This window comes from Ailuropoda melanoleuca, chromosome X (genome assembly GCF_002007445.2).
Source record: "Ailuropoda melanoleuca isolate Jingjing chromosome X, ASM200744v2, whole genome shotgun sequence".
Lineage (NCBI taxonomy): Eukaryota > Metazoa > Chordata > Mammalia > Carnivora > Ursidae > Ailuropoda > Ailuropoda melanoleuca.
The window spans coordinates 48,114,841-48,141,127 of NC_048238.1; the positions used below are offsets into that span (position 1 = coordinate 48,114,841).

The 26,287-nt window shown below is 38.6% G+C and overlaps 1 protein-coding gene across 1 annotated transcript in view; it reads left to right on the plus strand.

Moving 5' to 3' along the window:
* Positions 1–266: 266 nt before the first annotated feature.
* The window catches only part of HEPH (hephaestin), a 112,428-nt gene continuing 86,407 nt past the window's right edge, over positions 267–26,287 (plus strand). Inside the window, 9 exon segments of the mRNA XM_034649026.1 lie at positions 267–296; positions 298–410; positions 11,288–11,467; positions 13,323–13,567; positions 15,110–15,322; positions 15,993–16,175; positions 17,222–17,476; positions 19,494–19,662; positions 21,096–21,232. Coding sequence (XP_034504917.1) covers positions 267–296; positions 298–410; positions 11,288–11,467; positions 13,323–13,567; positions 15,110–15,322; positions 15,993–16,175; positions 17,222–17,476; positions 19,494–19,662; positions 21,096–21,232 — 1,525 coding nt within the window.

Sequence of the window (26,287 nt, forward strand, 5' to 3'; positions counted from 1 at the left end):
GGATCTCAGCTGAATGGGTTTGATCCCCACCTTCCCCCTGTAACTTCAAGGTCTACATCTGTGCCAAGTAGGGAAAGAGGCAGATAACCCCATAGGCTGCTATGGCCTGATCCAGCTTCCTTTGATCACTAAGCATTTCTGAGGGAACTGTAGCTTGTGACTCCTCCCTTCTCCCTGCTGGTTGCTTCTACTTGGGTAAGCCTGGGGTGCAGTCTGTGAGGGCAGCTCCTAAGTGTCTAGGCACCCTTAAGTACCTCCACTAGTTTATGACCCAGACTTTGCCCCACCAGTCAGTCTTTGAAAGTTCTCCTCCCTGGACCCTGTTCCAGACACTTTAAATCCAGGAGAGAAAAATGTGTCAAGCCTGCCTAGAGAACGACATTTGCTTCTAGCCAAGATCTCATCACAAAGTAAGGATATTAGGCGGTGGAACCGCCATCATACTTGTCTCCTTCCTATACCTGGGTCTGGTGGGTAGCTGCAGTCCTTTCTGAAGAGGTATGGAGTTCTCTACCTTTTCTCCATAAATTACTCTATGACCATTCTTTCCTTATACTTTGCTTTTTCAAAACCTCTTTCTCTTCTACTCTTAATATAAAGAATATGCTGTCTTCATGGAATCCCAGATATGTAAATTTATAGAGCTGGGAGGGTCCATATGTAGTTCAAGGTCCTCATTGTACAAATGGAGAAACTGAGGCCAGGAGAAAAGAAGAGTTTGGGCCAAGGCCACATAGTTGATTACTACCAGAAAAAACCAGTGCTGAAACCTAGGTCATTTGACTCGGGCTAGTCATTTTTCACTACCCTCTCTTTCTGGCAGTAACAAGGATGACCTTTGGTTTAAAAAAAAAATCCAGACTCCAGTTTTACTCAAGAATTTTAGGGCCAATTTGCTTTTTTTTTAAGTTTGTTTTTTTAATTTTTTTTTTATTTTAATGTTTTTTTATTATATTATGTTAGTCACCATACAGTACATCCCTGGTTTCTGATGTAAAGTTCGATGATTCATTAGTTGCGTATAACACCCAGTGCACCATGCAATACATGCCCTCCTTACTACCCATCACCAGTCTATCCCATTCCCCCACCATCCCCCCTCTGAAGCCCTCAGTTTGTTTCTCAGAGTTCATAGTCTCTCATGCTTCATTCCCCCTTTCTTTATCCCTTTCTTCCCCTACTGATCTTCCCAGTTCTTATGTTCCATAGATGAGAGAAGTCATATGATAATTGTCTTTCTCTGCTTGACTTATTTCACTTAGCATTATTTCCAAATCTTCTGGGTCTTATTAAGTTTTAGGATATTGACCTATGTTAATCCAGACTATCTTTTAGCTACATTTTGTCTCCTTGATGGAAAATGTTGGTAACAGAGTCCTGGGTTTTCACTCTAAGGTTGTTAGAAATGGCAGAGGTAGAGTTAACGTACATTAAAAAAAATCTAGCTGTGACTGATGCACAGCAGGCACATAATTTTGAAATCACTTTCCTTGTCTCAAAAAGGTTCTCTATTCCTCCCCTTAACAGCACAGTATGGCAATGTGGTGGCTAAAAGTCTAAAAGGACACAATAAATTTCCCCCTCCCCTTTTACTTCCTAATGGTGTGAAAGTTATCTTCTCTCTCAGAGCCTGGTTTTCTTCAGTTGTAAAATAAGAAGAATTAGAGTAACTATTTTGCAAGATGATCATGATACTTAAATTAAAGAATGGATGTAAAATGGTTAGCATAGGGCCTGGCATGTAAAATGCTCTTCATTTTATTACCAGTTTCAGTTTTTCTCTATTACCAAGCAACCATGGCCTTAGAAAAACAGGCAGGGCTGATAACTGTGCTTCACAACAAGAAGGAAAAAAGTTGGTGGGGGTGGGGACCCTTCCCACATCTAATAACTCTTTTAAAGGGCCCCATTTCTTAAATAGGGCTGCTGGAATCTGTCTGTGAGCTTTGACTGGCCACACTGACAGTGTATTCTCCTCCGCCTTTCAGCAAAGACAAAGTATTAAGCTTCAATAACAAGAATGCAGTCCACCCCCTTGTAATCCTCCTGAGATCCTAACTGGGATTTGAAAAACACTCGGGTATGGTCAAAGAATCACCCCAGGTTTTGTACCAAACTGGGCCAAACAAGACATTCCAAAAGTTTGGTTTTGGGAAAATAGGCACCCAGCATTGCCCTCTCTTCTATTCACTCCACTCCAGTAACACCAGCCAAATTGGAACCTTGGACTTATTTATGAGAAAGGCCCTGTAACTCAGGATACTGACTGAGCAGGGCTGGTCAACTCACGCTGGGGTCTACAGTTCAGCATCAATGGGCCACTGACATAAATATGGAAGGGTTTACTCTAGCAAAGGTAAGCTTTGTTTCCTCTCTTTCCAAACCCTACCTCACCTTCCTTTCTTTGCAAAAAGTTTATTTGGCTGTGTTTAGGGGAGTCCTAGGCCACTGGGAAAGTCAGTGTCATAGAGGTTGGAGGAAGCTTGGCTTGGTGGGCAGGGAAGTTAAAGTGAACAATAGGCTCCTTTCATTCTTCTCACCAAAATGACCAGGACCACACTGTCTTGACTGCTTCAGGGATAGTCATGGAGTTGTAGAGAGTAGCTAATTTTCTTATTGAAATAATGTGCTCATTTTCTGCCTCATGAATTGAGGAGTTTATTGAGGTGATGGTTCTGAGAACTACATAAGTGAGAACCTCCAATACTTAAAAGCAACCACTGGGTTTCATGTTTTGAGATCCAAATTGGCATAGAATAAGCCATAAATGATAGCTAAACCAAACTATCAGCTTAAAATCTAAATTATTTCTCATGCTTAGTGTCTAAATAGCAGAAATACTTTAGAAAACTTGGGTTCATATTCTGGCTTTGCCAGTAACTGGCTGCTTGACTTTGAGCAAATCCCTTTACCTCTTTGGCCTCAGTTTTCTATTTGTCACATCAAGGGGTTGAAAAAAGTTGGTTTCTAAAAGTCTTTATGGATGTATGAAACTATAACACATTTGATCTTTTTACTAAGCATCTATTGTATTCCAAGAACTTTGCTAGGGACTCAAATCCTTCATTTTGTTTGAACTTCAAAACAATCCTGTGAGATAAATATTCCCATTTTTGGATGACAAAACCGAGGCTCAGGTAAATAAAAGTGATTTGTTAAAAGGTCACATAGCTATTACAGGCAAGAAGAAGGATTTGAATCCAGGTCGTCTAATTTAAAATCAGTTTGCTTTCTATGATACCACAACTGGGGTATGAGGAAATAAAGCAGTCTTATTACTACAAATGCCAATATGTAGTGGAATCATATTGTCCCGGGAATGGTATGGTGGTGATATCCTGGACATTATTGTCAGGCTATTACATCAGGAATCTTAGGGTCTAATACTGGCTATCAGGGCTTCAGGTGAGTCCCTTCCTCTCTGGGTCTCAATTTTCCCACCTCTGACATGCTAGGATACAGTAATAATTATTAAATAATGATATAAATTGTACTTGTACTATCTGGAACCCTTTGGGGCTTTTACCACTCTCTCCATTTTCCCTCCCAGAAGAGAAAGGCCTATACCTACGAAGGTGAAAAAATCCATATATGGAATCTATTTTTTTAAGTTTTTATTCAAACTTCAGTTGGTTAACATACAGTGTAATATTAGTTTCAGGTGTACAATATAGTGATTCAACACCTCCATACAACACCCAGTGCACTCCTTAATCCCCATCACCTATTTAACCCATCCCCCACCCACCTCCCCTTTGGTAACCATTAGTTTGTTCTCTATAGTTAAGAGTCTGTTTCTTGGTTTGCTCTCCCCACATTTCCCCTTTGCTTGTTTGTTTGTTTTGAGTCACAGAGTGAAGAAAGAACATTAAAGCATTAAGAAAACAGAGAACCAAAAAGTCAATCTTAATGGGGGTTCTATTAGAAAGGCTTCCGGGATTACAGACAGGCCACCAAGATTAGCTCAGCATCCCTGTGTTCAGTTCAGTAACCTTTTGTCTAGAATGAGCTTGTCCAGCCCAGTGTAGCCCAACACAGAAAGAGAGATGGAGGGAGAGAAGGGAGCGTTTTCTCATTGAAGGAACAACTTGCAAATTCTAGGGAAAACAGTAATGCAAATTGTTATGAGTAATGGAGACCAGGCCCATGTGGCATTTTGATGACAGGACAATGAGGTAAAGGAAGGAAAGGCTTGACTTGCTGCTGAGTTTCTTGCTAAGGTTATTTTCAAGTGTATATTAAACTATATCTAATTCCAAGTAGCCCAGACATTCATTAACCCTTTCTCTCTCCCACTCTCTCTCTCTCTCTCTCCATCTCTCTCTCTCTCTCTCTCTCTCTCTCTCTCTCTCTCTCTCTTTCCCCCTCTCCTCCTTGGAGCACCTCTTCATTCAGCCTTTCTTTTCTTTTCTCTTTTTTCTTTTCTTTTCCTTTTTTCTCTTTCTTTCTTTCTTTCCTTCTTTCTCCTTCCTTCCTTTTTTTTTTGACTTTTGTAGGACTCTTGCTTACCTTACCTACTTCATTTCTTTTTTTTTACCTGTCCCTTTTATTTTTCCTCCTCAGTCTGGCCTTTCTTAAGACTTCCTGCTATGGACTCAGCTGAGAGAAAATAGCCCTGCTCAAGTGAAAAGTTTTTATAAGGATTTACATCCTTTATCTCATCAAATTTTCATAGCAAACTACTGAGGAACCCAAAGCAGAGATTATCTTCATTTAAGAGATCATCATCATGTATGGCTCAGGATATTAGGTGACTTGTTCAGTGTCATACAACTAATATATGATGATTCCAGAACTAGAACCTATTTTTCTCTTAGGGTCTGAAGATTTTTAGTTTTACCCATTAAATACCCAGGTGATCCTTAAGGAATTTTATGGGTTTTTCGCTTTCTTCTGTTTTTATAGTGCATTGTAAAACCAAATTAAAAATGACAATAACAGCCACTATGGAAAACAGTGTGGAGGTCCCTTAAAAAGTTAAAAATTGAACTACCCTATGACCCAGCCATTGCACTACTGGGTGTTTACCCCAAAGATACAGACGTAGTAAAGAGAAGGGCCATATGCACCCCAATGTTCATAGCTGCATTGTCCACAATAGCCAAATCATGGAAGGAGCCGAGATGCCCTTCAACAGATGACTGGATTAAGAAGCTGTGGTCCATATATACAATGGAATATTACTCAGCTATCAGAAAGAACGAATTCTCAACATTTGCTGCAACATGGACGGCACTGGAGGAGATAATGCTAAGTGAAATAAGTCAAGCAGAGAAAGACAATTATCATATGATTTCTCTCATCTATGGAACATAAGAACTAGGATGATCGGTAGGGGAAGAAAGGGATAAAGAAAAGGGGGGTAATCAGAAGGGGGAATGAAACATGAGAGACTATGGACTATGAGAAACAAACTGAAGACTTCAGAGGGGAGGGGGTGGGGGAATGGGATAGACTGGTGATGGGTAGTAAGGAGGGCACGTATTGCATGGTGCACTGGGTGTTATACGCAACTAATGAAGCATCAAACTTTACATCGGAATCTGGGGATGTACTGTATGGTGATTAACATAATATAATAAAATAAAATAAAAAATAAAATAAAAAAATGACAATAACTACAATAATAGCAACAACAAATGCAGCTTTGGGAAGAAAAAAGAGGAAGTCAGTAATTAGAGACAAAGAAAACTACTATTTTTCAGGTGACTATTAAATCCTCAATGCTGTCTCATTCAAATACAACTGAAAACAGTATTCAAACCTAAGTTTGACTCAAAAGTTCTGATATTTCCTATTATACCATGTTGCTTCCAAAGAGACAAATCTCAGCCAAATACTTGTACCTGTATGCTTAGCATGTGTTACTGTATATAGGAACTTATGAGTGTGTACATGTTGTGGCTCTCTATAAAATGTTAAAGCTTTATGATCTTGACAAGTTTAATTTCTAAACCTATTTCCCAACTGTAATAATAATAGCCACTAATACTTTTTGATCATGTACTTGAGCACTTGATTATTTGTGTCCTATGCACTTATAGATTTATATTCATTTAATCCTCAAAACTACTCTGAAATATAGCTAATAGTATTAATTCAATTTCAAAGATGAAAACACTATGTCTAGAGAAATGAAGTGGTTTATTGAGTAATACAGGAAAAGTGGAGCCAGGATTAGTTTAAGTAGTCTGATTTCAAACCCTGTGCCCTGGATGCAAAACAGAGAAGACAATCCCTATCTCACCAAAGTTTGAGAATTAAAAAGATGGCAGATACAAAAATCATACTATGTAGTGGGAAGTGTTAAGCAAATGCTAGGTAGTATTTGTTCCCAGGTTTTATTGTCTGGCTCTTTTGGTCATTAGTCACCACCTTTGAATGCTTGTTCATTGTATGCTTAAGGTCTATACTGGTTTATGTATAGTGTATTTTCACATCTATTATCTGCTTCTCTAATTGTGAAACTCTTACCTGGGGCAGTTTTCTCTCTAGTTAAGTTAATTTAAGGCACAACAGCTTTGCTGGCCTCTTCCTGAAAAGGAAGTTTAAATGAGGCCTATCCAGACTTTTATCAAACCAATGACACCCCCTTTCTGTGAAGGGTTCCAAGGCATTTATGGTACCTTATGTGGGACTATATTTGGACACATGTAAATGCACCTCACATTTTATCAGTGAATGTGAGTATTGGCAGAGTGTAAGAGTTTAAAAAGATTCTTTGAAAGCTTTTTATGTAAAATATTTTTTGTGGTTCTGCATTTTTGCATTTCATTATATTCTCAAAAATTCATGGCCCCCAAAAGGTAAGAACTATATAGGGCAGCTCCATTATATTATAGGTAGGGAAACTCTGGCTCCCTAAGGTGAATTGCCGAAAGTCACTCTTTGAAATCAGTGGCAGACTTGAACCAGAGTCAACTGGTGGGAAAATGTATGGTTTTTTTAATAATAATATTTTTTATTGTATTATGTTAGCCACCATACAGTACATCCCTAGTTTTTGATGTAAAGTTCCATGATTCATTACTTGCATATAACACCCAGTACACCATGCCATATGTGCCCTCCTTAATACCCATCACCAGCCTATCCCATTCCCCCACCCCCTCCCCTCTGAAGCCCTCAGTTTGTTTCCCAGAGTCCATACTCTCTAATGGTTCATTCCCCCTTCTGTTTACCCCACTTCTTCTTCCCTTTCTTCTCCTACCAATCTTCCTACTTCTTATGTTCCATAAATGAGTGAAACCATAGGATAACTTTCTTTCTCTGCTTGACTTATTTTGCTTAGCATTATCTCTTCCAGTCCCATCCATGTTGCAGCAAATGTTGAGAAATCATTCTTTCTGATAGCTGAGTAATATTCCATTGTATATATGGACCACAGCTTCTTAATCCAGTCATCTGTTGAAGGGCATCTCAGCTCCTTCCATGATTTAGCTATTGTGGACAATGCTGCTATGAACATTGAGATGCATATGGCCATTCTCTTCACTACGTCTCTATCTTTGGGGTAAATACCCAGTAGTGTAATTGCTGGACCATAGGGTAGCTCAATTTTTAACTTTTTAAGGGACCTCCACTCTGTTTTCCAAAGTGGCTCTACCAACTACATTCCCGCCAAAAATGTAGGAGGGATCCCCTTTCTCCACATCCTCTCCAACATTTGTTGTTTTCTGCCTTGTCCATTTTTGCCATTCTGACTGCCGTAAGGTGGTATCTCAGGGTGGTTTTGATTTGAATTTCCCTGATGGCTAATGATTTTGAACATTTTTTCATGTGTCTGTTAGCCATTTGTATGTCTTCATTGGAAAAGTGTCTTCATATCTTCTGCCCATTTTTTGATTTGTTTGTTTCTTGTGTATTGAGTTTGAGAAGTTCTTTGTAGATCTTGGATACCAGTCTTTTATCTGTAGTGTCATTTGCAATATCTTCTCCCATTCTGTCAGCTGCCTCTTAGTTTTTTTGACTGTTTCTTTGGCTGTGCAGAAGGTTTTTATCTTGATGAAGTCCAACAAGTTCATTTTTTCTTTTGTTTCTCTTGCCTTTGGAGATGTGTCATGAAAAAAAGTTGCTGTGGCCAGTGTCAAAGAGGTTGCTGCCTATGTTGTCCTCTAGGATTTTGATGGATTACTGTCTCACATCGAGGTCTTTCATCCATTTGGAGTGTATTTTTGTGTACGGTGTGAGAGAGTGGTCAAGTTTCATTCTTTTGCATGTACCTGTCCACTTTTCCCAGCACCATTTATTGAAGAGACTGTCTTTTTTCCACTGGATGTTTTTTCCTGCTTTGTCAAAGATTAGTTGCCCAAAGATCCAAGGGTCCATTTCTGGGTTCACGATTTTGTTCCATTGGTCTATGTGTCTGTTGTGCCATTATCATGCTGTCTTTGTGATCACAGCTTTGTAGTACAGCTTGAAATCTGGCAATGTGATACCCCCAGCTTTGGTTATTCCTTTTCAACAATCCCTTGGCTATTCGGGGCCTTTTCTGGTTCCACACAAATTTAAGGGCTGTTTGTTCCAGGTCTTCGAAAAATGTCATTGGTATTTTGATCGGGAAAATGTATGTTTGTGTCTCTTTGTGGCACTCTAGCCGTAGCTGTTTATGGTATACCTACAGAGCCCCCGTCATCACTTTTGGCAATAGATACACAAAGATATGGCATCCACCTTCAAAGAGTTTATAGTCCAATCTGGGAAATAAAGACAGTTCATAAGCCAGCTCACAGAAAGGTAACAAAAGTACAAAGCCTAACTTAATGCAATTGTGTATTATAGAGAGTAAGTAGTCTTTCAGAGGACACTGGTATGGACAGCCTAAAAGAGGCCTTCTGGGGCAGTTAGGATTTCAGTTAACCCTTAGAGTAGAAATATAGAACATATGATGTGTCAGAAGACATTAAAAATAAATAAGCAAGCTGCATACAGGTAGGAGAAGGGGAAGGAAACCAGCAGTTTCTTTCTGTTGTGTTCTAAACACTAATTGTACAGGGGCCCTTTCACGTAAGTTTTCTAATTTACTTCTCCAAGGTTGACATCATTATACATATTTTGTAAGTAAGAAAACAAGTTTAAAGTGGTTAAGTATTACCCAAGTCTACACAACTGGTGAGTGGGAGACCCAGGTTTTGGAAAGAAAAACCAAGGAACAGGTCTTCCTCTATATCAAGGGCTTTCTGCCAAATGTCATATGGAGACTGGGAATTAACACTTAGGCCACTGCTGTGTGTCGAAGGGCCTGAGATTTTGTAGGGAAGTCTATTGTTCTGTTTATTAACCAAGGTAAATATCTAGTCCTAGCCAGGGTAAATATCTGGGAATTTCCTATCCATATGTGAGTTTGTGCATATATTTGATTTTCCATTTTTGATTCATAGTCCCTATCTCATGTGTTTAGGACTAAAATTTAGTGAAATAATTTATATAAACCACTGAACATGGTGTTTAGTATATAGTAATTTCTCAATGAATGGTAGCTTCCATAATTATTATCCTCATCATGAATGATATTAATTAGGTGTATCTTTTTCTATATGAGTATGTATATCTGTTTTTAGAAGTGATTATAACTACATGTGATTGCATGTTTCAGAGTGTATGGAGCTTTCCCAGATATAGGTATGGCTATTTTCACGTTTTCTGTGTATATATGTATGTGAGTGTGCAAGTATATTTTGTGGAAGGTGGTATCATATAGTGATCAAGAACATAGGCATTGAAGTCATACATTCTGGGCTCACAACCCAATTCCACTGATTGTTAATGAGATGACCTTGGGCAAATTACTTAAACTTCTGTTCTGCAGTTTCTTCTTCTGTTATATATGGATAATAATGGCATACGCTTCATAGTGTGGTTGTGAGAATTAAATGATTTAATCTACATAAAACACATAGAATACTGTCTGGCTCACCATACACACACAATAATATTGATTTATTATTATTTATTATTATTATTATTAAAGTAATAAGGCTCTGTGCGACAGTGTGGTTTTAGGTGTGGATGCAAGTGTGTGCATTACTGGTTTTAAATAAGACAACATGCACTTATGTCTGCTTTTAGGTAAGATTGCATACACTTATGTATATGTGTATTTATATTATTGTCTGTGTTTCTGGGTTTGGCCGTGGCTGTGTATTATTTGACTGAATGGTTCATCCCACCCCCAAGAAGTCTAGCCTTTTGGTTGATGTACTGGAATGAGAGGCTGGAGACAGTTCTGATTCTGACTCAGGGTTGGTCTAATAAAATGGGTTGTGCATAATAGAGAACTAGTAGAGAACATTTCTTCTGAGAAGTTAATATTTCCCTCACATATTTTCACTTGTTTTCATTATTCACTTTTTTGAAGTTTAACACACATGCAGAAAAGTGCACAAATGCTAAATTCATAGTTCAATATATTTTCACAAACTGAATACACCCATGTAACTAACATGTCGATCAAGAAAGATAACATTACCTAGAAGCCTTTATCCTCTTCTTTTCTCAGTCACTTATCCCTTCCTAAAGAGCAAACACTAAACTGGCTTCTAACAGCATAGATTAGTTTTGCCTGATTTTATTCTTTACATAAATGAAATCATACAGTATGTATTCTTTTGTCTGGTTTCTGGTGCCTTGTTTTTTTCTGCAACATTACATTTGTGAGAGATATCTATATTTTTATTTGTAGTTGAAGTTTGTTCATCATCATTGCTATATAGAATTCCATTGTATGAATAAAATACAATTTAGTCATTTATCCTACTGTTCATGGACATTTTGTCTACTTCCATTTTTAGGTCTATGAACATTCTAGTAAATGTTTCTTGGTGAATTCTCATTTGTTTTTGAACAATTCACAGAGGATGGAAAGTGGTAACAAAGGAAAAAGAAGCATAGGGAGAATTGGGGACTTGATTTAGGTACCAAGTGAGTCAGTGACCCAATCAATTTACTGATGCCTATTTCCTGATTTTTGGGCCAGAGTACATTCTTCATTTTACACTGATGAAGGAAGTGCATCCAGACTTCTAATCTGAAAGAAGTGATGCATAATTATCACTGTAAGTGGCTTTTCAACTTTGCTCTCCAAAGTCCAATGTACACAGATCATAGAATGTTTCTTGAACTGAAAGGGATCAGGTAAGGGAGAGATTCTGGGCTAATTAGTTTTTGCTTTTTCAGGCACTTGGTTTGGCTCTTGCCTCTTTAGTTTTCCAGAAACATGCAAAGCCTTTTTTTTCTTTCTTTCTTTCTTTCTTTCATACCAGCAGCTATTCATTTGCCAGTTTCCCAGACTAATGTGGGCCATGGAACCAGGCCATCTCATCTGGGCTCTGTTGTTGATACAAACTTCATGGCCCTCTCTGACTAATGGGGCCACTCGAGTCTACTACTTGGGCATTCAGGACGTGCAGTGGAACTATGCTCCCAAGGGAAGGAACATCATCATGAACCAGACTCTGGACAATGACACGTATGTTTAATCATTTGTGTAATTTTACCGAGTCAGGGTGGGGGACACGCTTGAGGTCAGGAGGCCTTTTGAAGATTTTTCTCAGGGTGTGCCAGCAGCCAGCTCCTGATCTCCATGGCCATATACCCAGTGGAATGTTTGCTGGTAAGAGGGCTAGTTGACTCAGGAGACAGCAACCTACATGGAGTCTGCTTTTCCACACTGAGATGCCTCAGCATTTTTAGGGTCCTAAAGGTAATTCCATATTCTCTTGATCTGAAAATGTTTTCAAAAAAGAAAGAAAGATGAAATATATACAGTATTTATAAGATGTGTGTGATGAAACTATGCTCCCATAGTTGAATAGAACTACATTGATTTTGGATATGTGAAAATATGAAAAAATATGGTAAGCCTCAGAATCAAGGAAATAATAGTAATACTTATCACTTATGTAACAATCGCTCTGCAACAGTCTCCATACTAGAAATTTACATACTTTCTCTCACCTTATTCTCACAAAAGCTCTAGGAGTTGAGTATGAATATCCCCATCTTACACTGGAATTTAAGCCTAGGTAATGTGGACACAAAGCTAATACTCTTCTCACCAATCTGCCTTCCACAGATTCCATAAGATTAACCTTTTTTAATCTTAGAACCTTGCTGATGTTCCACAAATATCTGTTGAAAAAAAAAAGAGTGAATCATGGAACATTACATCAAAAACTAAGGATATACTGTATGGTGACTAACATAACATAATAAAAAATTATTATAAAAAAAAGAAAAGAAAGAGTGTATTAAAGAATCTTTTGTGATCTTGAATCACTTTGCCTCTCTAAACCCTCAGGATTTTCCAAAGTTGACTATAATATCTCAGAACTCTCTAGTAAGTATTAGAGTAAGAAAAGCAGCTATCTTTTTTTGACAAACAGCCTTCCTATCCGTCTAGTTTTGAAGTAACAGAGTCTTTTTATTAGAGGTGTCCTTGAAGGATAACTTCATTATCTTCCATCCCTAATACTTTGAAATAATAGTTAGCATTTATTAATCTTTTACTGTTTTCCAGGCACTGTCCTAAGCTCTTTATGTATTTTAATTTTTGTAGTCACCGGTATCATCTGTCTGAACTTGGTACCATGATTATGTCCATTTTACAGATGGGGAAATTGTGCATAAACAAGTTAACTAACTTGCTCAAAATCCCACAGATTTGAAAGTGGCTGCATGGGCATTTAGTCAAGTCATCCTGGTTCCAGAACTTACAATCTCAACCACTATGCTATAAGATCTCTCATATATAGCAAGATGATGGAAGGTCAGGCCATTTGGACTGGGAGTTGATCACTTTAAAAGAGTCAGTCCGTAGCTGATTGTCTCCCCATTACTATATATTAGGTTGAACCGTGTGAAATTGCCTTTTTGGGGGGTGAAAAGTGGTCAAACATCAGCAATTTTATATGCTTTATTTTTTCAAAGATTTTGTTGTTGTTGTTTATTTGTTTGAGAGAGAGAGTGCACCCACAAGTGGGGGGGAGGGGCAGAGGGAGAGGGAGAAGCAGACTCTCCCCTGAGCAGGGAGTCCCAATGCGGGGCTCAATCCCAGGACCCTGGGATCACTACCCAAGCTGAAGGCAGACAGGTGCTTAACCAACAGAGCCACCTAGGCACCCCAATTTTATATGCTTTAATTTAATGCTTCCTATCATCTAACAGACTCTAACCTTCTGTCTTTTGATCAGTACAATCTCATTTTCCCTTGTTTTTCCCTAAACAAAAATAGACATTTTTTGGTCAGCTTCTTCTGGAAAAGAGCTCTCCAGAGGTTTGAAGACTGTGGCAAAATTCTGAGTCTTCCTCTTCTTCCTTCCCAGAGTAGCTTCCAGCTTCCTAAAATCTGACAAGAACCGGATAGGGAGCAGCTACAAAAAAACCATTTACAAGGAATACAGAGATGGTTCATACATGGATGAAATGGTCCAGCCTGCTTGGCTGGGCTTCTTGGGGCCAGTGTTGCAGGCTGAGGTGGGAGATGTCATCCTTATCCACCTGAAGAATTTTGCCACTCGTCCCTACACCATCCACCCCCATGGTGTTTTCTATGAAAAGGACTCAGAAGGTAAATCAGACCACCATTTCTTTCTCCTGTCCACAACAAATATTCCATTTATTTTACTAACATTTGAGAGAGAGGAGCTAGGGATGAGAATAGACTTTTTTCTCCTTATTAATCTGAGGTAGCAGGGGTACTACCAGAAAAAGTGATAACTAATGCTATTCATATGCTGTGACTTTGGGCAAGCCACTTCCCCTCTCTGGGCCTCGTATTCTTCATTAGGCATATGGAGATTCAATCTGGTTTGTATCATGAAGAATTACTTGAATGACATTTCCATAAAATATTTGGCTGTGCTTTGGAAAGAGAAGAGTGTGCTGTGAATGTAAGGGAATGCTATTCTAGTGTCATGGTGTTCTGAAAGGTCCATTTTTTTTCCTTAAGAGGAAGTTCAGTTTACTAATCTGCATTCCCCATCCAATGGCCTTTAATAAAGACACAACAGGGAGTGATGGGAGTAAAGGGAATCCAGGTTTTGGCTAGGACTCTAATTCCTGTATGTCGTCGGACAAGTTATTTTTCTTCAGTTTTCTCCTCCATAGAAAAGGTAAGTGGGCCAACTGATCATTAAGTTGGCTGCATTTTTAAAAATTTAATTCTAATATAGTTAACATACACTATTATATTAGTTTCAGATGTACAATATAGTGATTCAACAATTCCATACCTCAACCAGTGCTCATCACAAGTGCCCTCCTTAATCTTCATCACCTATTTCACCCACCTCCCCACCCACCTCCCTCTGGTAGCCATCAATTTGTTCTCTATAGATAACAGTCTGTTTCTTGGTTTGCCCCCCCTCCCTTTTTTCCCTATGCTTGTTTGTTTTATTTCTTAAATTCCACATATGAGTGAAATCATATGGTATTTGTATTTCTCTGACTGACTTATCTTCCTTAGCATAATACTCTCTAGCTCACTCATGTCATTGCAAATGGCAATATTTCATTCTTTTTTATGGCTGAATAACATTCCATTGTATATATATACACATCTTCTTTATCCACTCATCAATGGATGGACACTTGGGTTGCTTCCATAATTTGGCTATTGTTAATAATGTTGCTATAAACATAGGGCTGTATGTACCCCTTTTAATTAGTATGTTTGTATTCTTTGGGGTAGATACACAGTGGTGTGATTACTGGATCATAGAGTAGTTCTGTTTTTAACGTTCAGAGGAACTTAAGTTGGCTTTAGATTGAAATTCTGTAATTGTCTGCTTTCTGTTTTCTAAAGTGAGTGGTTGGAGGGGGGAATTCTGTCTTCTTTCTTACTTTTAGGTTACTGGCTTTGTACTAGGATACTATTAGATTAGGCTGTGAAGCACTTTCCTTGGCCACAGCTCCCTCTCCAATTGCTGTCACTTCTCCACCCATTGTTGATGTGAGGTCTGGGAATCTTTGGCTGGATATTACCTGAATATGTGCCCTCCTCAGGTCATGAGGAGCACTTTCCCATATGTCAGCCCTCTCTTGGCTTCTATAACTGCCAGGCTCCCTCTCACTCACCTTGAGACTGGGCATGTGCAATTTCATTTTCTAGGCTCCTTATACCCAGATGGCTCCTCTGGTCAACTAAAAGCTGATGACTCTGTTCCCCCGGGAGGCAGCCACATTTACAACTGGACCATTCCAGAAGGCCATGCACCCACTGATGCTGACCCAGCATGCCTCACCTGGATCTACCATTCTCATGTAGATGCTCCACGAGACATTGCAACTGGCCTCATTGGACCCCTTATCACGTGTAAAAGAGGTACAGGCCCCAAGCGTGAGCTATTGAGATGCAGTGTTAGATATCTACAGGAAGAACTGATGTAGCTGAATCACCTACATATTAAATAGCAACCTAAAAGGGTGTTAATTCCGTGCCCTTGTTTATTAGCAGGAATAAATCCTGCTAAACTTTTTTCCCCACTATTTTCCCTATTTTATTACTTTTTAAAAGCTTTATTATTTTCTTATTTCATTGTAAAACCTTGAATTAGTAATGATGGGAGTCAAATCACATTTAAAAAGGTGTGTGATAACAGTTTAAATGTGGTTAGGATCAAAAGTGTAACTATCAGGGTTTGGGAAGAATTGGGGACTTCATTGGAAATATGGTATATTTAAGTATTTTCAGACCTGGAAGACCTGGGTATTGCAGGAGTATGGTCAGATTAAGGCCCTGGGTTGAAGATACAGGCAGGAATGGTGGGAGGGAATTATTCTCAACCTTATATGTCCAACCTTCAAGTCCTAGGCTCAACTGAATTGAGTTTAACTGGGAAAATAGAAATTTGGAAACAGAAATTAGGAGCAGAGGTCTTATCTGCTTTTCTGTTGCCAAAAGACTCTTACTATTTATTTTTATTAGTACCCCTTGCAGGTTACCATTGCTAGAGAGAGAAGGTTCTCAAGGGCACATTTCTTACTTACTCTAGGAACCCTGGATGGGAATTCCCCTCCTCAGCGGAAGGATGTGGATAATGATTTCTTCCTGCTCTTCAGTGTGGTAGATGAGAACCTTAGCTGGCATATCGATGAGAACATTGTCACTTACTGCTCAGATCCTACCTCAGTAGACAAAGAAGATGAAGCCTTTCAGGAAAGCAATAGGATGCATGGTAAGCTGGGAGAGGGTAGCCACACCATGACACTCGAGACTGATAGAAGGTTTCCATTGGGCCTAGCATTTGGTGGATACTTCCATATATTTCACAAGAATGAAACGTAGTAGTCATCTTTTCCCTGTTTTTACTCCTCGCAAGAAGTAAGAGTAGTAGGTACCTTTTCCCTGTTTTACCTATGAGGAAATTGAGGCTTCAGGATTACACAACAGATAAACTGCGCAGCTAAAATTCCAACACTGATCTGTGTGACTGCACAGGCTGTGTTCTTGCCATTAGGTACCTTGCCTCCTAATGTGCAATAGCCTAGGTTATTTATTCCAAAGTCATGTACTTTATTCTCAGTGTCTCAGGGTGAGGGTTGCCCACTGATATAATTAAACAACATTTCTTTATCCTAAAAAGTTTGGGAAAATTACTATGTGGGGAAAAAATTATTTTAAACAAATGGTTGGCTATAAGGAAGTTGATCACCTTAATTAAATTCAAAACAAAGACACAAAAGCCCTGAAGCATGGGTAGATAGCTGATTTTAGTAATAAAAACAAGTTGATTTTATTTTTATTTAATTAAGAAAGAGATTTATGTCCCTTTGGTGCCAGAGATGGTCTCAAAGCCAGACAGTTCCAAGAGAAGGAGAAAACTCAGAGGGAAAATGTAAGGGATGGCTTGGACAGCTCAAATTTCTCTTCAGTTTTATACAAATTACTTTTGATAACCATGGTAATTAGCTAACTTGAAAATTCTCCTGTGGAAATTTCAGAAGGAAATTGGCCTGGAAGGAAAAAATAGTTTGCAAAATAAACCCCATTTATTAGAAAGTTTCCTCAGATTGCTGGGTTGGAATCTTGGTTCTACTGCTTAACTGTGACCTTGGGAGAAAATAACTTCACTTCTCTGAACCTTGGTTATCTCATTGTTTGCTTGAGATCAATGATATCTGCTTATTTTCCCAGGGTGTTTATGAGATTTTAAATTAATGTATATGGTCTCATCAGGCTGTACTTTCCTAACTGATATTTTCTTTGGATTTTCCTTTGCAGCAATCAATGGCTTTGTCTTTGGGAACTTACCAGATCTAAGCATGTGTGCACAGAAGCGTGTGGCCTGGCACTTATTTGGCATGGGTAATGAAGTAGATGTCCACACAGCTTACTTCCATGGACAGATACTGACCATCCGGGGCCACCGCACTGATGTGGCTCATATCTTTCCAGCCACCTTTGTGACTGCTGAGATGGTGCCTCAGGAACCTGGCACCTGGTTGATTAGCTGTCAAGTGAATAGTCACTTGCGAGGTGAGATCCAACATCTTTCTCCCTTGAGGTATAGAAGGAAGATGACATTAATGGTCATCAGGAGCCATAAGATAGTCTTTCAGATGAGACAGCTAGGTATAAAGGATGAAATACTAGATTGGAATTTTGGGACCTAGCCGGGTTTTTCTGTGAATCAGCCATTAACTTGCAGGGTGACCTCAGGGACATCTCTCTGGGTTTTATCTTCCCCATCTCTAACATAAGATGGTATAGAGATGGATAAACAAACTTTCAAGCTGTTTTTCTTTGCTCAGAATTCTAAGGAGTTAAGACCTGGAGGTATTTGCAGTTTATTGAACAGACAGTGAAGGAGAGATTAAAGAAGATGAAAGCTTCTCTGAGAGAGCTTAGAGTATTGTGGACAAGTAGCGACACTCTAGTTGGGATGCAACAGTAATAGGGGTAGAAGGTTTGGTTTTTAGAGTGAAATTTGATGAAGTAATGGCATAGTGCATCAAAGAACATCAGAGGAGAGGAGGGATATATGAGACAATGAAAAGAGCACTAGACAAGTGATTAGAAGGTTTGAGTTATTGTCTCAGCTCTGTGAAAAACACACTGTATGACTTTGGAAAAGTCCCTTCCCATGTATAGGCCTCATTTGCCACATCTATAAAATGAGGGGTTTGGTCTAAATAGTCTCTAAGATCCTTGCCAGCTCTTACTTTCTAGAATTATTTGATATATAATAAATTAGGTAGGTGTCAGGAAAGTAGTATGAGTATGTGAAAGTAGATTTGAGTAGGTGAGGAGTTATAGACTGGTAGGATAATGAGTCTGTGGTGGTAGGTTTGATCAACAGAGCTCACTTACCCATGCTCCATCATCAAGGGCCTGCTTTTGGTCCCAAAGGTACCTGGGTAAGAGAGTATGAGTGAATATGGATGAAGGTTAGGGATGCAGCAAAATAGTGAAACAAGTACGGGCCTTAGTGCCAGCTAGATAAGCCTGAATTCAAATCTTTGTTCTACAAATTGTTTAATTAACTTTGGTAATTCATATAACTTCTCTGAAAGAAAAAAAATGAACATACAAATTTGCAGTTAAAAGATAGGAGATTAAATCTCAGCTTCACCACTGACTAGCTGTTTAATCTCGGGCAAGTTACTTAACCTTTCTGATCCTTGGTTTCCTTCATCTGCAAAACGGGATGTTAGAAGTCTGTTTCACATGATGGTTATGAGGATTGAAGGAATGTACATAGGAAAGCACCTGCCACAATGCTTGGCATGTAATACATATTCAACAAAAATTAATATTATATTCTCCTCCTTTTTCTTACCTCAAATTTCTAATTTATGAATTTCAAATTTCCTTGGGAGGTTGTGAGGTTCAAATGTGGTAGTATACTTGAATGACCGCTAAAAGTTGCCAAGCAAATATAAGGCAGTATCATCCATTATCACTATGCCTCAATGTAAATTTTTCCACATTTGGAGATACTATTTGGAATTCAAATTTTCCTGACATTCTCAAGTCTGAAGCTTCATCTCTATGTAGAGAAGATGTTCCATTATTTGGGGGAGCATGTCACTTTACATGTAACTTACTCCTCTCTCTTTTTTTCCCCTTACTCACTCTTTTTAGAATGCGATGCTTCCACCAGCCCAATGTGATAGATATCCCTATTCCCTTCATTTACAAAACATGGGTTAAAGTTCAACTCTAGAAAGTGAGTGGCAGAAAGTCCTACAGAGAGTGGTAAGAATTAGACTGGAACTCAAGTATTCTGACTTCAAACTCTGTGATGTTGCTACAATGTAAGCCTTTCGCAGAAGCAGAAACGAGGATCTGGTAAATGAGTCAATTGTGGTTAGCAGGTGAAGGTACTTGAATTCTCTCATAGGCTCCCTTTCTTCCAGCAAGGTTCTTGAGGAGTGAGAGAAAGTGGCCTAGTGAAAGGTGGGAGGGAAAAACATTGGAAGGAGGAAGGTGGGTCATCTGGCTATAAGACCTGTTGGGTGGAATGGAGCCAGCCATGATGTTCTTCCTCCAGATGGCATGCAAGCACTCTACAAGGTCAACTCTTGCTCCATGACCCCTCCTATGAACCAACTCACAGGCAAAGTTCGGCAATACTTCATTGAAGCCCATGAGATTCAATGGGACTACGGCCCAATGGGGCATGATGGGAGTACTGGGAAGAATTTGAGGGAACCAGGCAGGTAAGAGGCAGTGAGCCCCAGCTTCTCCTCCCTCAGCTTCTTCTCCCCCAGCTTGTGGGCCCAGCTCAACACCTATTACTCCCTCTCAGAAATCTCTCACTTCTCTTGGAGGTTACAATCATTGGTTGGAATTACATGACACAACTGTTAGCCAAATTCTTGTGGTCCCCTGGAGAGCTTGCTCTTGGGAATTTACAAAGCTTTTTGTAGGGTTTTGTCACATTCTCAGCAAAGGATTCAAGCAGAGTTTGAGATTGTTTCTGCTATGATCCCAGGCTGCATTAAGAAAATAAGACCCAAAAGAAACCAGAACAGTTGAAATGACATTTATCCAACTCTTCTTTATTTTACTCATTTTTTACCTCATTGTCCCTTTCTTTCTTTTCTATAATCTGAGGCATTTGAGCAGGAGTGTAAAAGCGCTCTGAGAAATATAGAATAGCAGGAGCAACCTGCCTTATAGCCATTCTATTCTCATCCTTCTGGAGGAATTTCTCCAAATTCTCCTGCCTCATCCATTACTCAGATGTAGGCAAAACAGGGCAGAATGTTAGTTCCCTGTTCAGATGCTAGGCTTTAAGTTATACTGACTCACTGGGCTATCAGTGATTCCAGGCCTTTTAAAGAAGAGGTACTTAGTGAATGACTAGGAGAGTTTTGGGAGAAATATTCTAGGGCACACATCATGTTTATCCTTCCAGTAAGAAATAATGGAATGAATCTGCAGAAAGTATAAGAAAATGGGAACTTGGGTCTCAGCATAGCTTCTAGAATCTCCAACTGTGCTTGCTAAGTTAGTGGGCCTTCATTTTGAAATGAAGAACATTTTTTAAAAGATTTTATTTATTTGAGAGAGAGAGAGCACAAGCAGGAGGAGGGACAGAGGGAGAGGGAGAAGCAGACTCCCTGCTGAATGCGGAGCCCAACATGGGGCTCAGTCCCAGGACCCTGAGATCATGACCTGAGCTGAAGTCAGTCACTTAATTGACTGAGCCACCCAGGTGCCCCAAAATGCAGAATACTTTTTATTAAGGTGGGAAAGGATCTTGAGTATCTGAGGATGATTAGGACAGATGTAAGGCTATTTAACTTCAGAGGGTGGAACTGGTCCCATTATCTGAAACTTACAAGAGAAGATCTTAGCCTACCAAAAAAAAGAACTTCAACCATTAAAACTATCCAACAGCAAGAGGGATTGCTTTCTCTGAAACTAAGTCCCCTGACTTTTGAAAGACTCAAGTGGGCAGAAGTAGTGTACTACTTATTAGTGGTGTTATCAAAGGAGATACCTTTACTCGGTGGAATTGAACTGGGATGATCTCTGAGGTTCTTCCTAAATATAAGTATCCATAACTTGATGAGACCAAGGGTGAGATGGGGACATATTTGATACATAATTAAGTCATGTGACATTTGTCTTTTTTATATGTCAGTGGCTCAGATAAATTCTTCCAGAAGAGTTCCAGTAGGATTGGGGGCACTTACTGGAAAGTCCGATATGAAGCCTTCCAAGATGAGACATTCCAGGAAAAGGTGCAGCTGGAGGAAAATAAGCATCTTGGAATCCTGGGTGAGGAATCCTTAACTTATGAAATTCATTGACTGGAACCTGAGAACTGGGGAAGACTTAGAAACTGGAGCCTGGAGGTACCTCAGAGGTACACTTGAAACAAGCATCTCTCAAACTGAGTTCCAAGGGATAAGTGTTTGGTGAAAAAAGCTATGAGTCTGAATGTGTTTGCTAAACACTAAGTTAAATGTGGTCAAATAGTATTCTTTGCTGCAGGGCTTCTCAGAGCCTTGTATTTATTTTTGTCCATCAAAAATATCCAAGATGGGACTAGAGTATATAGAATTTATCATACTTAATTACTGAACCTTTTATTAATGAACATCTTTTGGTAGCACTGTTATACAGGTCACACTTTTAGGAGTGCTTCTCTAAGTGTATTTCTGAAGAGCTATTTAAAGCAGTAAGACTGTCCAGGTTCTTGGCAATATGAGGCCAGGAACAGATTGACATTACATGCAGGCATGCTTGCTATGTTGAGGGATGCAGTACAAGGCTTAAAGCCTGGTCTCAGATAAGGTATTCAGCCGCACAGATTTGGGTAAAGCACAGTGTTGAAATGATATAGCAAATTTCGGTGTGGTTTAGCTACTTGGTAGAGCTAGGAAGTAAAATAGATTAGATGGAAGAAAACTTTGGTAATGAAAGCAATGTAATTGACCATGTTCTGAGGATAAGTGTGTGACAGTAGATTCTAGGAGATCTGAAAGTGGACAATAGGCCTTACATTTGCTGGACATGAAGATATGAAGAGCAGAAAACCACTTTGGGAAAGATGGTGGGCAGTGATTAAGAAGCTATCGTTAGCTGGTGTCCAGGATTAGTCTCAGTCTTTTATTCTTCAATACTTTTATTGGGCTAAAATACACATAACATAAAATTTACCATCTCAACCATTTTAAGTACATTCTAGTGGTATTAAATACATTCGTAATGTTGTGTAACTATCACCAACATCCATCTCCATAACTCTTTCCATCTTATAAAACTGAAACTCTATACCCATTAAACAATAACTTCTCATTCTTCCCTCCCCCTAACTCCTGGCAATAACCATTCAACTTTCTGTCTCTATGATTTTGACTACTCTGAGTATCTCATATAAGAGGAATCATACAATATTTTTCTTTCTGTGACCAGCTGATTTCACTTAGCATAATGTCTTCAAGATTCATCTATATTGCGACGTGTACAGAGTTTCCTTCTTTCTTTAATTGACATCTATCATTCCCATGCCTTTATTTTTTATTAGGCTTTTAAATTTTAATTCTGATAACATACAGTGTTATATTCCAATAACATACAGCATTATATTAGTCTCAGGTGTACAATAGTGATTAAACAATTCTATACTTCACCTGGTGCTTATCAAGACAAGTGCCCTCCTTAATCCCCATCAGTTATGTACCCCAATCACCAATCCATTCCCCTCTGGTAACCATCAGTTTGTTCTTTATAGTTAAGAGTCTATTTCTTGATTTGTCTCTCTCTCTCTCTTTCCTTTGCTCCTTTGTTTTGTTTCTTACATTCCACATATGAGGGAAATAATATGGTATTTGTCTTTGTCTGATAGACTTATTTCATTTTGCATTATACTCTTCAGCTCCATCCATGTTAGTGCAAATCACAAGATTTCAGTCTTGTTCATGGCTAAATAATATTCCATTGCATGTATGTAATATTTTGCTTATCCACTCATCCATCAGTGGGCACTTGGGTTGCTTCCACATTTTAGCTTTGGGGAATAATGCTGCTAGAATATGGGTGTATAATATGTCTTTGACACATGCTTTGGATACTTTTCAGTATATGCACAGAAGTGGAAATTCTGGGTCATATGGTAATTCTATTTTAATTTTCTAGGGAACCACCATACTGTTTTTCATGGTGCAAGCACCACTTTATATTTTCACCAACAGTGCAGAAGAGTGACAATTTCGCCACATCCTTGCCAATGCTTGTTTTCTGTTTTGTTTTGTATTGTTTTGTTTTTGTTCTACAGTAGCCATCCTAATAGGTGTGAAGAGGTATCTCATTGTACTTTTGATTTGCATTTCTGTAATAATTACTGATGTTGAACATTCTTCCATGTACTGATTAGTCGTCCATGTACTCTTTGGAGAAATGTCTATTTAAGTATTTAAGTCATTTGCTCATCTTTAATTGAGTTCTATAATTTTTGTTGCTGAGTTTTAGGAGTTCTCTATATATTCAGGATATTGATCCCCTATCAGAGTTATGAATTACAAATATTTTCTCCCATTTTGTGGGTGGCCTTTTAACTTTCTTTATAGTGTATTTTGATGCACAATTTAAAAATAATGAAGTCCATTATGTCTACATTTTTCTCTTATTAACTGTGTGTCTGCTGTCATATCCAAGAAATCACTGCCAAAGCAAATGTTGGGAAGATTTTGCCATATGTATTCTTATCAGAGCTGTATAGTTTAGATCTTAAATTTAGGTCTTTAATCTATTTTTAATGTTTTACTTAAATTCAGTTTAACATATATTCTGTTTTATTAATTTCAGAGGTAGAATTTAGTGATTCATCAATTGCATATAACATCGAGTGCTCATTACTTCAAGTGCTTGTCCTAATGCCCATCACCCAATCATCCCATTCCCCCATCCACCTCCCCTCCAACAAACCTCAATTTCTTTCCTAAAGTTGAGTCTCTTATGGTATGCCTCCCTCAATGTTCTTGTCTTAGTTTAATTTCCTTCCCTTCCACTATGTTCATCTGTTTTGTTTCTTAAATTCCACATATGACTGAAATCATATGGTATTTGTCTTTCTCTGACTGACTTATTTCGCTTAGTATAATACCCTGTAGTCCAACCCACATTGTTGCAAATGACAAGATTTCATTCTTTTTGATAGCTGAGTAATATTCCATTATACATATACCACTTCTTCTTTATCCATTCATCTGTTGATGGACATCTGGGCTCTTTCCATATTTTGGCTATTGTGGACATTGCTGCTATGAATGTTAGGGTGCACGTGCCCCTTTGAATCACTATGTCTGTGTCTTTTGGATAAATACCTAGCAGTGCAAATACTGGGTTGTAGGGTAGCTCTATTTTTAACTTCTTGAGGAACTGCCATACTGTTTTCCAGAGGGGCTGTACCCATTTGCATTCCCACCAAAAGTGTAAGAGGGTTTCCCTTTCTCCACATCCTCACCAAAATCTGTTGTTTCCTGAGTTGTTCATTTTAACCATTCTGACTGGTGTGACATGGTATCTCATTGTAGTTCTGATTTGCATTTCCCTGAGGCCAAGTGTTATTGACAATTTTTTCATGTGTCTGTTGTCCATTTGTATGTCTTCTTTGGAGAAATGTCTGTTCATGTCTTCTACCCATTTCTTAACTGGATCTTTTGGTTTTAGGGTGTTGAGTTTGATAGGTTCTTTATAGACTTTGGATACTAGCCCTTTATTTGATAAAACATTTGTAAATATCCTCCTCCATTCAGTAGGTTGCCTTTTAGTTTTGTTGACTGTTTCCTTTGCTGTGCAAAAGCTGTTTATTTTGATGAAGTCTCAGTAGTTCATTTTTGCTTTTGTTTCTCTTGTCTTTGGAAACATGTCTTTGAAAGAAGTTGCTATGGCCAAAGTCAAAGAGGTTGCTTGTGTTCTTCTCTAGAATTTTGATGCATTCCTATATCTCACATTTAGGCCTTTCATCCATTTTGAGTTTATTTTTGTGTATGGTGTAAAAAAGTGGTCCAGTTTTGTTCTTCTGCATATGGCTGTCCAATTTTCCCAACACCATTTGTTGAAGAAACTGTCTTTTCCCCGTTGCATATTCCTTCCTACTTTGTTGAAGATAAGTTGACCATAGAGTTGAGGGTCCTTTTCTGGCTCCATTTTGTTCCATTGATCTATATGTCTGTTGTTATGCAGTACCATACTGCCTTAATGATAACAGCTTTGTTATATAGCTTGAAGTCAGGAATTGCGATTCTATGAGCTTTGGTTTTCTTTTTCAAAGTTCCTTTGGCTCTTCACAGTCTTTTCTGGTTCCATACAAATTTTAGGATTGTTTGTTCCAGCTTTATGAAAAATGCTGATGGTATTTTGATAGGGATTGCATTGAATGTGTAGATTCCTTTGGGCAGCATAGACATTTTAATAATATTTGGTCTTCCAATCCATGAGCATGGAATGTTTTTCCATTTATTTGTGTCTTTCTCAATTTCTTTCATAAGTGTTCTATAGTTTTCAGAGCACAGATCCTTTACCTCTTTGGTTAGGTTTATTTCTAGGTATCTTATGGGTTTTGGTGTAATTTGAAATGGGATCAATTCCTTCATTTTTCTTTCTTCTGTCTCATTGATAGTGTATAGAAATGCAACTGACTTCTGTCCACTGATTTTATATCCTATGACCTTACTGAATTTCTGTATCAGTTCTAACAATTTTGGGGTGGAGTTTTTGGGTTTTCTACATAGAGTATCTTGTTGTCTGTGAAGGGTGAAATTTTGACTTCTTCTTTGCCAATTCAGATGCCTTTTATTTCTTTTTGGTGTCTAATTGCTGAGGCTAGGACTTCCAGTATCATGTTAAACAAAGGTGGTGAAAGTGAACATCCCTGTCATGTTCCTGACCTCAGGGGAAAAGTTCTCAGTTTTTCCCTGTTGAGGATGATATTTGCTGTGGGTTTTTCATAGATGGCTTTTATGATATTGAGGTATGTTCCTTCTATCCCTACACTGTGGAGAGTTTTTATTGAGAAAGGATGTTGGATTTTGTCAAATGGTCTTTCTGAATCTATTGAGAGGATCATATTTTTCCTCTCCTTTCTTCTATTAATGTGGTGTATCACATTGATTCGTGGATGATGAACCACCATTGCAGCCAAGCAATAAATACCACTTATTCCTGGTGAATAATCCTTTTAATATAGTGTTGGATCCTATTAGTTAGTATCTTAGTGAGAATTTTTTCCATCCATGTTTTTTGGGAATATTGGTCTATAATTCTCCTTTTTGGTGGGAGTCTTTGTCTGGTTTTTGGATCAAGTAGAATGAGTTCAAGTTTTCCTTC